Source organism: Pistacia vera, unplaced genomic scaffold (genome assembly GCF_008641045.1).
Source record: "Pistacia vera cultivar Batoury unplaced genomic scaffold, PisVer_v2 Contig81, whole genome shotgun sequence".
NCBI lineage: Eukaryota > Viridiplantae > Streptophyta > Magnoliopsida > Sapindales > Anacardiaceae > Pistacia > Pistacia vera.
Window position 1 is genome coordinate 511,011 of NW_022196679.1, and position 12,340 is coordinate 523,350.

Here is a 12,340-nt window from a genome sequence, read left to right on the forward strand (position 1 = left end):
TATGCTAGTGAGCAGTAGGAGTAAAACTGCTGCAACAGTTGTTGTGCCTCTCCAAAGATTGTTGAAATATACTATTTTCAAAGTTGCTTTTATTTTGTTCCATGGATTTCTGCAGTATCTCTCCAGTTCCTCGCAAATGTCAAAGTAAGGGGATTAGCTTAAACTGATACATTGGCAGAGTTTATAAAACATATTTGCTGCCGAAGCATTGTCGCCCATACCATGGGAAATAATTCCATTTCCAACAAGCAAGTCCACATGTTTTTCAGTATCAATAAGTTATCTAATAGAGTAACATAATTGCAAACCCGAGTATCCCTTGGATAATGACACTACTCGAAAGCCATAACGTTTCTAAGTAAACATTCAGTTTCATCGAATATTTGTAAATGTGGTATTTGCATCTCATATGCTTCAAAGCATGGGATTCGTTGCTTTCGTTTTTCCAATCATATGTCAATTAAGATGCATTCTCCTTTAAGACACTTAAACTTCACTTCAAACTCATGCAACTTCACTGCACAAGGTGAAGCAAGAATCCATCTATAGGTGTGCTCTGATCTTTCATAGCATTCCAACATACTAGTTCTTCTCCAATTGATGAAATGTTTGCTTGGCACCTCGTTGATTAATCTACTCAATCCCAAATTGTGGATAGAAAGGTTAAAAAAAGAACGTAAAAGCCACGTGAATTTAGGCGTGTTAAGGCCAGAGAGAGGATTACATATTTCCTTGAGGACGAAGAATGGAAGTTGATTTTCGAGTACTTGAAAGTCCAAACATAAAGATGTTTTTATTGTTGATGAAGATAGTAAGAAATCACTTCCACCAAATTCAAACTTTAATAATAACTCTATGATAAAAATAGCATCATATAGAACTATCATTACATACTCGATGCTCTCAAGTTTAGATGTCTCTGCATAATAATTATGGATGTTTTTCTCGTTATCCTTGATGAAGTTTAAAATTTCATCTCGATTTTCTGTTGTTATTCGTTCAAGAAAATTTTTCATATATTGTCTTTTTATCTTTTCCATGTTAGCTAATTCTTTTTTTTCATGGTGAAGAGGACCTATTGAAACTAATTGAGGAGTGTAGGCTCCTTCATTTATGCTACGAAGATCCTAAGGAACCCTATAAATACAACACTTACGAGCATCAAGCTCAGGCTCCAAACATGTACACCTCTTCAAATCAATAAGTGGAACTATTGGTCAAAACAAGAGAAACATGTGATTTTTAATTGATGTAGAGCCATCACCTTATATTTGTTATCACCTTAAATTTTTTATTACAGTAGCATGGCTCCACCCCCTCCGTTTAAAACACATGGCTTATATATTTCTGACAACACAAACAATCTAGAATATTACGTGATCATAATGATAATTGAACATGCTCACCGACTCCCTCTAATGTCTTATCGTATATCTCTAAAATATCAAAAAAGTTTCTTATTTTAATGTATAGAAAAAAATAACAATTTTTAACATATCATAATGTTAATATTTTATCTTCTAGTGTCTTAAATGGTGTCCTTAAGAGACACTTTAAGACAACCCAATACCTTATAGTATAAATGATTGATAGGTCAAAAAGATAAAAGAAATTGCATTTCAAGAAGTAATTAATTAATGAGTAATACTATACATTCTGAAAGATATTACAAAATTCATATCCCAAATTATGTTTCATCTTATTTGACAATGTCATGCCAGTCACCAACTCACCACTTCTTTAAATCTCAACACCATATGAGATTATACATCACTTGAGACTCAAGAAAATTTTGAAATAACATTTGCAATATTAATTAATATATACGTGTTAACCATATGGTACAAAGGGTGCAGATTGTAGTTTAGCAAAACATAAAGGGCCACGCAGTAGCTTTCCAATATGCTGTCGTTTTGAATTAGTTTTTAGTTAACACTTGAGCTCAAACGAGCTACTGTATTACTTTACTAATTCTCTTCTCCTTCGTGTCTTCTCTCCTCTGTATATAAGAGAGATTTTTTATTGTTTTCAGATTCATTCAATTAATACAAATCAGATCAAGTTTTTGCTCTTTTCGTCTTTTAATCTTCACATGGTATCAGAGCCTCTGACTGACGTCAATGGCTAAAAATTCTGGTGTTGACAGTTCTTCAAAGAACGTGAATAAGCTTGCGTCAATGGCTGAACTTCACTCATCTATCATCCCTTCAAGTCTTCAAGTGATAAATCCGAAGCTAACAAGGGACAATTACCGTGATAACTACCATTTTTGGTGCTCGCAAGTTTTGTTCACAGTAAGAGCTCACGGATTGGAAAAGCATTTGACAGGTTTGATCCCCTGTCCTGAGCATTTACTTACCTCGCCTATTGATGTTTCAACTGAACCAAGAATAATTAGTTCTAAGGAAACCCTAGCTAAAGAGAAAATTAATCCTGAATATGATGCTTGGAAACGCATTGATAAATTTCTTATTACTTGGTTACTTGCGTCAATATCCGAGTGTATGTTTAGCTGTGTTTCTAAGTGTCAACTTTCTATTGATTCTTGGTTTACACTTGAAAAAGAGTTCTTGTCAGAGTCTAAAGTTAGGGCACTTCACTTGAAAAACTTACTCCAAAATACTCAAAAAGGTAGTCTTAGTGTTAGTGACTACATCAAGAAAATGAAAGGCATAGCTAAAAGTTTAGCATCCAGTGGACAAGTTGTTTCAGATGAAGATGTTCTTCAATATGTTCTGGATGGATTAGGTCCTGAATTTGATGATGTTGTAGTCAATTTGACTTCCAGACTTGAGTCTAGGTTTGATTCTGTGAGTATTCAAGAAGCACAGTATCTTCTATAGAAATATGAACTAAGACTAGAGAAATTTAACTCGGTTGATTTTCCAGTAAGTTCAGTTCACATAGCTGCAGTGAGTAATTCCAGTAATTCTCATTTTAAACCTACTCATTCAAGCATTGTAAACACCTCAGTTAGCTCTACTGGCAGTCCAGCTTTTTTCACACAGTTTACACCTTGCCTAAACACTTTATCTAATCCCTCCTACACACAACATTATCCTCTAGGAGCTACTATTCCCACTGAACAAACCTATTCACACTATACTCCTCCACAACCTTACTATAATCAGTCAGTACCTGCCTATAGACCTGCCATCTTTCACAATACCGGCAGAGGTCGTGGTAGGAGCAATGGTAGAGGGAGGCCAGTATGCCAAGTCTGCAGCAAGATTAGTCACACTGCAGTACAATGTTACCACAGGTATAACTCCAATTATAATGGGACCTCACCTCAATACAACCCTTCCTTACAACAACTAAGTGTTGGATCATATTTCTCTCCTGGTTCCCAAGTTTCTGACACCTGGACACAATTTTGCCAGCAATTTCACTAGTAATATCTTGCCACAACAATCTGTCCAGTCCTCTCAGTCACATGAAGGATCACAATATCAAGGACAGTTTATTTAAACCTCTCATCAACCACACTTACAGCTTTCAACAAATTCACAACCAGGATTCCTAGTACCTAGCAAACAGCAACAAACACCTAATCAAGCCTACGTAGCTTCTCATCAGAACATACGGCACCAAACATCTAACCAAGCTTACCTAGCTTCTCAACAGACCTTACCTATCAGCTCTCATCCCTTATCAGATCCTGCCTGGTATATGGACTCTGGTGCTACCGACCATGTCACTGCAGATCTTAGTCAATTGAATGTGAGTAGAAATTATAGTGGAATTGAACAGTTACAAGTAGGCAGTGGTGAGTTTCTTGATATATCCCATATTGGCTTTGCTTCTTTACCTAGTTTTCTACAAAATAAATGTCTACATCTGAAAAATGTTTTGTATGTACCAAGAATTACTAAAAACCTACTCAGTATATCCAAATTTACTAAAGACAATAATGTTGTGGTTGAATTTAACTCTGAATGTTGCATTGTTAAGGACAAGGTTTCTATAGCAGTGTTACTACAGGGAGAACTTAATGTTGGGTTGTATCAGTTGAGACTTCCATCTGTCAATTCTCAAGACACTTTAGCTCAGTCGTCTATTCCTCTTAATGCACAAAGCCTAGTCTCTGTCATCAGTCACAAACCTCAGTCTGTATCTACTCTCAAAGATAAGACACCACACAAGAGTCAGAGGGAGTCACAAACTAGTGTCTATTCCTCTATTGTTAATGCTGCTGATAATGCTGATAATAAGCACACAAAGTCAGTGCTGGATAGTTGTAATGTCTCTCAAATAAATAAAATCATTTCTATTTCTGATTCTGATTATTCTTTGTCTGATAATAATGATGAGTTTGTTAGCAATATTGATAATACTTATTTTAATAATAATATCTCTAATGGCCTGTATGCTGGTACTAATAGTCATATTGTTGATAATACATATAATAAGAACTCTAGTTCTATTGTTCCTGCTGTCTTTGATGCTGATGGTATTAATTCTGTTAATAAACATCATGTTGTTAATTCTGATAATTGTCTTGATGGTTTTGATGCTAATGGTTTTGATGCTGATGGTTTTCATTTTGTTGATGAACATTCTGTTGTTGATAATGGTAGTAGTAATTCTGATGCCAATTTGATAACCAGCCATCTGTCTCCTTTAGCTTTTCAAGTCACCTGTCCTAAACAAAACACTTCATCACTCTGGCATAAACGATTAGGACATCCCTATTCTGAAGTTTTTCAGAAAATTATGTTGCAAGTTAACCATAATCCTTCGAAACATATTCCTTCCATTTCCTTTTGTGATGCATGCCAACTTGGCAAAATGCACAAAAACAGTTTTCCTGTCTCTAATTCCAGAGCTACTGTTCCTCTTGAATTAGTTCATAGTGACATTTGGGGTCCATCTCCAGTAGCTTCTATTGAAGGTTTTAAGTACTATGTGCATTTCCTTGATGATTTTAGCAGATTTACCTGGCTTTTCCCTTTAAGAACCAAAGCTGAAGTGCATTATGTCTTTGCTAAATTTCATCATCTAGCTGAGAGACAGTTTAATCATAAACTCAAGTGTCTATAGTCTGATCAAGGTAGTGAATATAAGGGTTTAGCTCCTTTACCTAACCAAGTCAGGAATTCAGTTTAAGCATTTTTGTGCTTATGTTCATCAACAAAATGGACGAAGTGAGAGAAAACATAGGCATATAGTTGAAACTGGTCTCACCTTACTAACCCATGCTTCCATGCCTATGAATTTTTGGTAGCTTGCATTTGATACTGCTGTATTTTTAATCAATAAGATGCCATCTGCCGTTCTTGATTTTCATTCTCCTTATCAGTTGTTGTTTTGTAGATTGCCTCTTTATTCATCTTTAAAAGTTTTTGGATGTGCATGCTTTCCTTATCTAAGAGATTACAATAGGCACAAACTTAGTTTTCATTCATCTAAGTGTGCGTTTGCAGGATATAGTCTAGTTCATAAAGGCTATAGGTGTTTAAGTTCTGAAGGTAAAATCTTTATTACTCCTAATGTTGTCTTTAATGAAGGTGAATTTCCTTTTGTGCACAACTTTCTTCAGTCTTCAGTTTCAACTTCTGCACAGTCGACAAACATCCCTTCTAGTATTAGATTTCCCTCTTTGTCAATATCATCATTAGTGTCTCCTACTGCTTTAGCAGCTCCCAACAGTAAAGTTCATCCAGTAGTATCATGCTCTGCATCCATTCTTTCTTCAACAGTTGGTGCACAAAATTCCTCCTCAACATCACCTTCTCATCAATCCAATAATGTTTCCAACAACACTTCATCTTCAGAACATGTACCCATCACAACATCCCTTTCAACACCTTCAAAAGTACACCCTATTACCATTAAAAAACAACACACTACATCACAATCTCATAGCTTATAAAATCAGAAATTTTCACACAATCAGGAACCTTCACAACCTCACAGCTTACAAAATCAGAAATCTTCACACAATCAGGAACCTTATTTCTGCCCTCTTACCATAGACTTAACAACATCTCAATTTGTCATTACCTCTACTGATAATCCCACTACATCACAGACTCTTATCACACAAAATCAGTCTATTACATCACAAAATCAGGATTCTTCTCACTGCCCTCTTGTAATTGATTTGACTCCATCACAGTTCCCTACTTCATCAACTGGTCTACCTGCTGCCTTAACCTCTACTGAAATAGATCCCTCACTGTCAACAACCTGTTCTATACCTCTAAACACACATCCTATGTTAACCAGAGCAAAAACCAGCCTTCAACACAAAACTGCCCTTATCATATCTGGTCAAGAACCTGTTCTATCTGAACCTAATTCAGTTACTGAAGCCTTGGTCAGTAATGAATGGATAGAAGCCATGCAACTTGAATATGATGCATTGGTAAATAATAACACTTGGTCCCTTGTTCCCAAGATGAGTGATATGCAGATTGTTGGTAACAAATGGGTTTTTAGGACAAAGTTTCATGCTGATGGATCCCTTCAAAAGTACAAAGCAAGGTTGGTTGCCAAGGGGTTTCATCAAACCCCTGGTTTGGATTTCTTTGAAACCTTCAGTCCTGTAACTAAGCCTTCAACCATCAGAATTATCCTAACCCTTATTGTGACAAATGGATGGGACATTCAACAAGTGGATGTCAATAATGCCTTCCTCAATGGCACCCTCAATGAAACAGTCTATATGAGACAGCCTGAAGGTTTTGAAAATCCTCAATTTCCTACTCATATTTGCAAATTAAACAAAGCCCTTTATGGACTTAAACAAGCTCCAAGAGCCTGGTTTGATAAATTGAAGTTTGCTCTTCTGGACAAAGGATTTAAAAACTCTATTTCTGATTTCAGCCTATTCATTTTCAAAAATGATTCCTTCATCATATATGTCCTTGTATATGTTGATGATATCTTAATTACAGGCTCCAATATCTCATTCATACATCAGCTTGTTCAAGATCTTAATGATCAGTTTGCCTTAAAAACTCTTGGGTCTATTAAGTACTTTCTTGGGCTGGAAGCCACAAGGACCTCTGCTGGAATTCATTTGAGGCAAACAAAATACATTGTTGATTTGCTGTCTAAAACTAAGATGATTGATGCTCATGCATGTCCCACACCCATGGCTGTTGGCACAAAATTGTCTTCTACTGACAGTGAACTGTTCCAAGATCCCAGCCTCTGCAGAAGCACCATTGGAGCACTTCAATACCTAACTCTAACTAGACCCGACATCAGCATTACTATCAATAAGCTGAGTCAGTTTTTACAAGCACCAATGGAGCTTCAATGGCAAGCTTGTGAGAGAGTTTTAAGATATATCAAAGGTACACAGTATCATGGGTTGCAGTTCAGACCAGCTGCATCTTTGAATGTTGAATGTTATGCTGATGCAGATTGGGGCAACAGTTTAGATGATCGACGGTCCATAAGTGGGTACTGTGTTTATCTAGGTCCTAATCTTATCCAATGGAGTTCCTGAAAACAGAGAGTTGTTGCTCTTTCTTCAACTGAGGCTGAATATAGAGCCTTAGCACACACAGCTACTAAAATAGCTTGGTTGCAAAGTATGTTTTCTGAGTTAGGATTGATTCTGAAAACTCCTCTGATAATTTGGTGTGATAATGTCAGTGCTGGTGCTCTTGCTGCAAATCCTGTTTTTCACTCAAGGACCAAGCATATTAAAATTGATATTCATTACATCAGGGATCAGGTTTTAGCTAAAAAACTCATGGTTCAATATATTCCGTCTAAACTTCAAATTGCTGATGTCCTTACTAAAGCCTTATTAGCAACTCAATTCCTTGAATTAAAGGGAAAATTAAATGTTGTAGCAATGACCAGTCCAGAAATTGAAGCAAAAGCTCAGATTAAAAAGTAGCAGTTTTGTTGTAAAAATGAAGGTCTGGAGGTGATCTGGAGTATGTGTTGATTTGTGAGTACAGTTTTGAGAAATTGAAGCAGAAGCTCAGATTAAAAGGTAGTAGTTTTGTTGTAAAAATGAAGGTCTGGAGGTGATCTGGAGTATGTGTTGATTTGTGAGTATAGTTTTGCAATTCTGGAGGTCTGGAAGTAGGAGTTTTGTTGGTTTTGTGTGTGCAATTCTGAAGGCTTGGTGAATGCAATTCTGGAGGTCTAAAGGTCTGAAGTTGTGAAAATGTTGCTTTGATGTGTACTGCGTAAGAAGCAGTTCAGTTATGAAAGTGTAGGCAGCTATGCAAATGCAATTCTGAAGCTGTGAAAATGAAGTTTGATGTGTGTGCAAGAGTTCTCTACTGGTCTGATAAGAAAAATGAAGAAAAATGAAAATGCAGTTTTAGAGTTGTTAAAGTGCAGTTCTCTACTGGTGTGTATTGTGTTCCTAAAGAAATCTGTTTAGAAAAATGCAGGAAAAAAAAATACAGTTTGTGTTGCTGACAGAAATCTGATAAGAAAGATGCAGAAAAATGAAAATGCAGTTTTGGAGCTGTTAAAGTGCAGTTCTCTGCTGGTCTGATAAGAAAGATGCAGAAAAATGAAAATGCAGTTTTGGAGCTATTAAAGTGCAGTTCTCTGCTGGTGTGTATTGTGTTGCTGAAGAAATCTGTTTAGAAAAATGCAGAAACAAAAAAATACAGTTTGTGATGTTGAAAGAAATCTGATAAGAAAGATGCAGAAAAATGCAGTTTGTATTGCTGAAAGAAATCTGAAAAATACAATGCAGCTTTTTTTTTTTTTTTGGTGCAGTTCTGAAGTTGTACTGAGTGTAAACAGTTCTGAAGCTGTAAAGTTGAAGTTGATGTTGTATGTTGCTGGAAGGCAACAAGAGGCTTCAACCATATGTAGAGTAGTCCAGTTTGAGGGGAAATGTTAACCATATGGTACAAAGGGTGCAGATTGTAGTTTAGCAATACATAAAGGGCCACGCAGTAGCTTTCCAATATGTTGTCGTTTTGAATTAGTTTTTAGTTAACACTTGAGCTCAAACGAGCTACTGTATTACTTAACTAATTCTCTTCTCCTTCGTGTCTTCTCTCCTCTGTATATAAGAGAGATTTTTTATTGTTTTCAGATTCATTCAATTAATACAAATCAGATCAAGTTTTTGCTCTTTTCTTCTTTTAATCTTCACAATACGAACATATGAACATGAGCAATTACACACAACTATTATTTAATTATCACTAATGTGACTAAGAAAAGAAACTTTAAAGATATTGAAGTGATAATGCTAGACTACAATGATTTGGTTGGCCAAATATAAATAATTCACATGAGATTGTGGTAGATGTAGACAAAACAAATAACAGAAGAGGAAAATTAATTAATAAAGAAAGATCTCGAAGTCAATAGCTATTGATACGTTTATAAATGTCTCTAAATAAAAGCAGCCTGTAGGCAGATGATATTGATAAGTGTGGACTGTGGAGTGGAGCCATTAGCCAAGGTGTGGGGCTATATATAAGCATGAATCACAGCGTGTCTCACAAAAATCTTTAAAATTTATATAGAAAAATAAAAGTTAGCCCCTATAAATGTAGTTATTCTATCTAGCCACACCTAATTTTTGAAGGTAATACTTTAGCTCTAGAAAATGTAACTTTCTGATTATTTTATGGCCCGTTGTTCATTGAAGATAACATTTTGGTTCCCCAGAAAATATTTTCTGGCTCTGCCCCTATTTGAGGATAAAAATTACCATATACAATTGAAACATGGTACAATGTGTGAATGAGAAATAATGAAATACATAGCAAGCATTTTACATTATAAAGACAACAAGCTTCAATGCAAAATTAATTACAATCACACAAATTGCAAGATAGAACATGTGGTTTGTATGATAGTGAGTAGTAGGAGTATAACTGCTGCAAGAGTCGCTGTGCCTCTCCAAAGATTGTTGAAATATACTCTTTTCAGAGTTGTTTTTTTCTTGTTCCATGGATTCTTATAGTGTTCCCTGAGTTTCTTGCAAATTTCAAAGTGTGAAGATTTGCTAGGACTGATAAATTGGCTAAGTTTGTTAAACATATTTGCTACCGAAGTATTATCGCCCATTTCATGGGAAATAATTCCATTTTCAACAAGCAGGTCCACATCTTTTTCAGTATCGATAAGATAATCCATTAGTCTAATGTAATTGCAAACCTGAGTATCATCTGGATAATGACACTGCTCTAAGGCCATAATGTTTCTAAGTAAACTTTCAGTGTGGCCCAATAATTTTAAATGTGGTATTTGCATCTCATGTACTTCAAACCATGGGACTCGTTGATTTCGTGTTTTCAATCTTATGTTAGTTAAGATGTGTTCTTCTTTTAAACGCTTAAACTTCAATCCTGACTCATGCAACTTCATTGCACAAGGTAAATAACGAATCATTCCTTTGACCTGCTCAGATTTTTGGTTGCGTTCCACTATACTAGTTCTTTGCCAATCGAGTAAATGTTTAACTGCCACCTGGGGGGTTAATCTGCCCAAATTCGAAGTAGGAGTATTAAAAAAAGAATGTGAAAGGTATGTGAAGGTAGGCATTTTAGGGCCAACGAGAGCTAACTCACATATTTCCTTGAGGACGAAGTATGGAAGTTGATTTTCAAGTAATAGAAAGTCCCTACGTAAAGATGCTTTTACCCTTGCTGTAGATAGTAATAAATCACTTTTACAAAAAAAGTTGTCATCCCTGTAGAACAACTCTATGATAAAGATAGCGTCATATAGAATCATCATTGCATACTCAACTTTCCCAAGTTTAGATGTCTCTGCATAACAATTACGAATATTTTTCTCGTTATCTTTGATGAAGTTTAATATTTTATCTCGCTTCACTGTTGTTATTCGTTCAAGAAAACTTTTCATATATTTTATTTTTGTCTTTTCCATGTTAGCTAATTTTTTTTTTCCATGGTGAAGAGGACCTATTGAAACTAATTGAGGAGTGTAGGCTTCTTCATTTACGGTACGAAGATCCTGAGGAACCCTATAAATACAACACTTACGAGCATCAAGCTCAGGCTCCAAATTTTCGTCAATATCAATTCGCAACTCTTTGACCATATCCTCAAGTTTAAGAGAAGCACTCATCCAACTTCTTTGCCCTATTGACAAACCGTACTGACAATAGTCAATAACAATAAATAGATAAATGCAACACTCAGAATGATCAACTCTCAGCAAAAAATCATGTTGCATGCATGAGGTAATTATTTCCATAAATAGTTTTTAAAATAATATGCAATCTCTTATAACTCACAAATAAATATTTTATATTAATATCACTTGCAAAGATTTAAATTAAAAATATGTGGGTAGAGATTCTTGGAATGAATCCTCCTCACATAGAATGTTGGAATCGGAAAGAATTAACTATTATATTTGTAATGGTAATATAGAATAACTGTCATACAAAACGCTTTGAAAAAGGAACAAAATGCATGTTATAATCCAAAGTTATATTATGCATTTAACAATATAATATTATACTCTATTAATTAACACAATGTCCAATTAGCCATTGTATATATATATATACCCCAAAACCAATAGATTGATCGCCAAACTTTGATCACATTGGTGTTGAAGGTGTCGTTTCACTCACCGAAAGTTTTTTTTAGTGTCTGGAAACCGGCAATCGCATTAATCTTGAATTTGATTAACAATTTAAAAAATAATAATAATAAAAGAACCAGATAACTAAGCAAATAAAAATAAAGTGCATGCTTGTGTAGTTTTAGTAAAGGATAAGAGCAGTATGAAGATGATAGTATCCTGACCTGAGTTGATTTCCTCCTCTCGAAAGTCACAGCTACCTCACAGCACAGCAGGGATGTGTTATGTAATTACGGTGTATCTCTCTGATCTCTCTTTCATAATATGTTTTCTCTTCTGCTTCCTCCCCGTAATTTATATGCACACTTCTGACTTCACACCTTTAATTTGAAAGAATTTGGTACTGTTAAAATTACTCTAAAACCCCTGAGTTATTCAAACCCATCGCCGTTAGATATGACTCTTGACCCCCCACCGCCGTTAATCAGAGTTACTTAAAATCTGTCATCTGACATCCTACACAACTTAAATTTCATATTTACCCCTGATTTGCAGTAACATATAATAAAAATAAAATAATAAATATAAACCATTTTAAATTTATATAATAAATAATAAATAAAATTACTTACGACAGATGGTGGCTTGACAGGATGATGGGAAGGGGAAGTTTGAGAAGATGGGAGCAGGCGACTTGAGTAGAAGAGATGTTTTTAGGCTTTTCATTTTTTATTTTTATATGTTAGGAATTTGAAATTGGAATTAGTTTTAATATTTTTTACTTTATATTATTTTATTGTTATTCATGTAAAGTTAATCTTTTAGCCCTGAT

General features: G+C 35.1%; 1 protein-coding gene across 1 annotated transcript; it reads right to left on the reverse strand.

The window, feature by feature from the left end:
- Window positions 1–9,663: 9,663 nt before the first annotated feature.
- On the reverse strand, window positions 9,664–11,829 carry LOC116117462 (UPF0481 protein At3g47200-like). Its single transcript, XM_031403486.1, has 2 exons — window positions 11,733–11,829; window positions 9,664–11,057 (listed from the first exon to the last, which is right to left on the reverse strand). Exon 2 carries the CDS (start codon window positions 11,041–11,043, stop codon window positions 9,766–9,768), a length of 1,278 nt encoding a protein of 425 aa, XP_031259346.1. The 5' UTR covers window positions 11,044–11,057; window positions 11,733–11,829; the 3' UTR covers window positions 9,664–9,765.
- Between the last annotated feature and the right edge of the window lie 511 nt (window positions 11,830–12,340).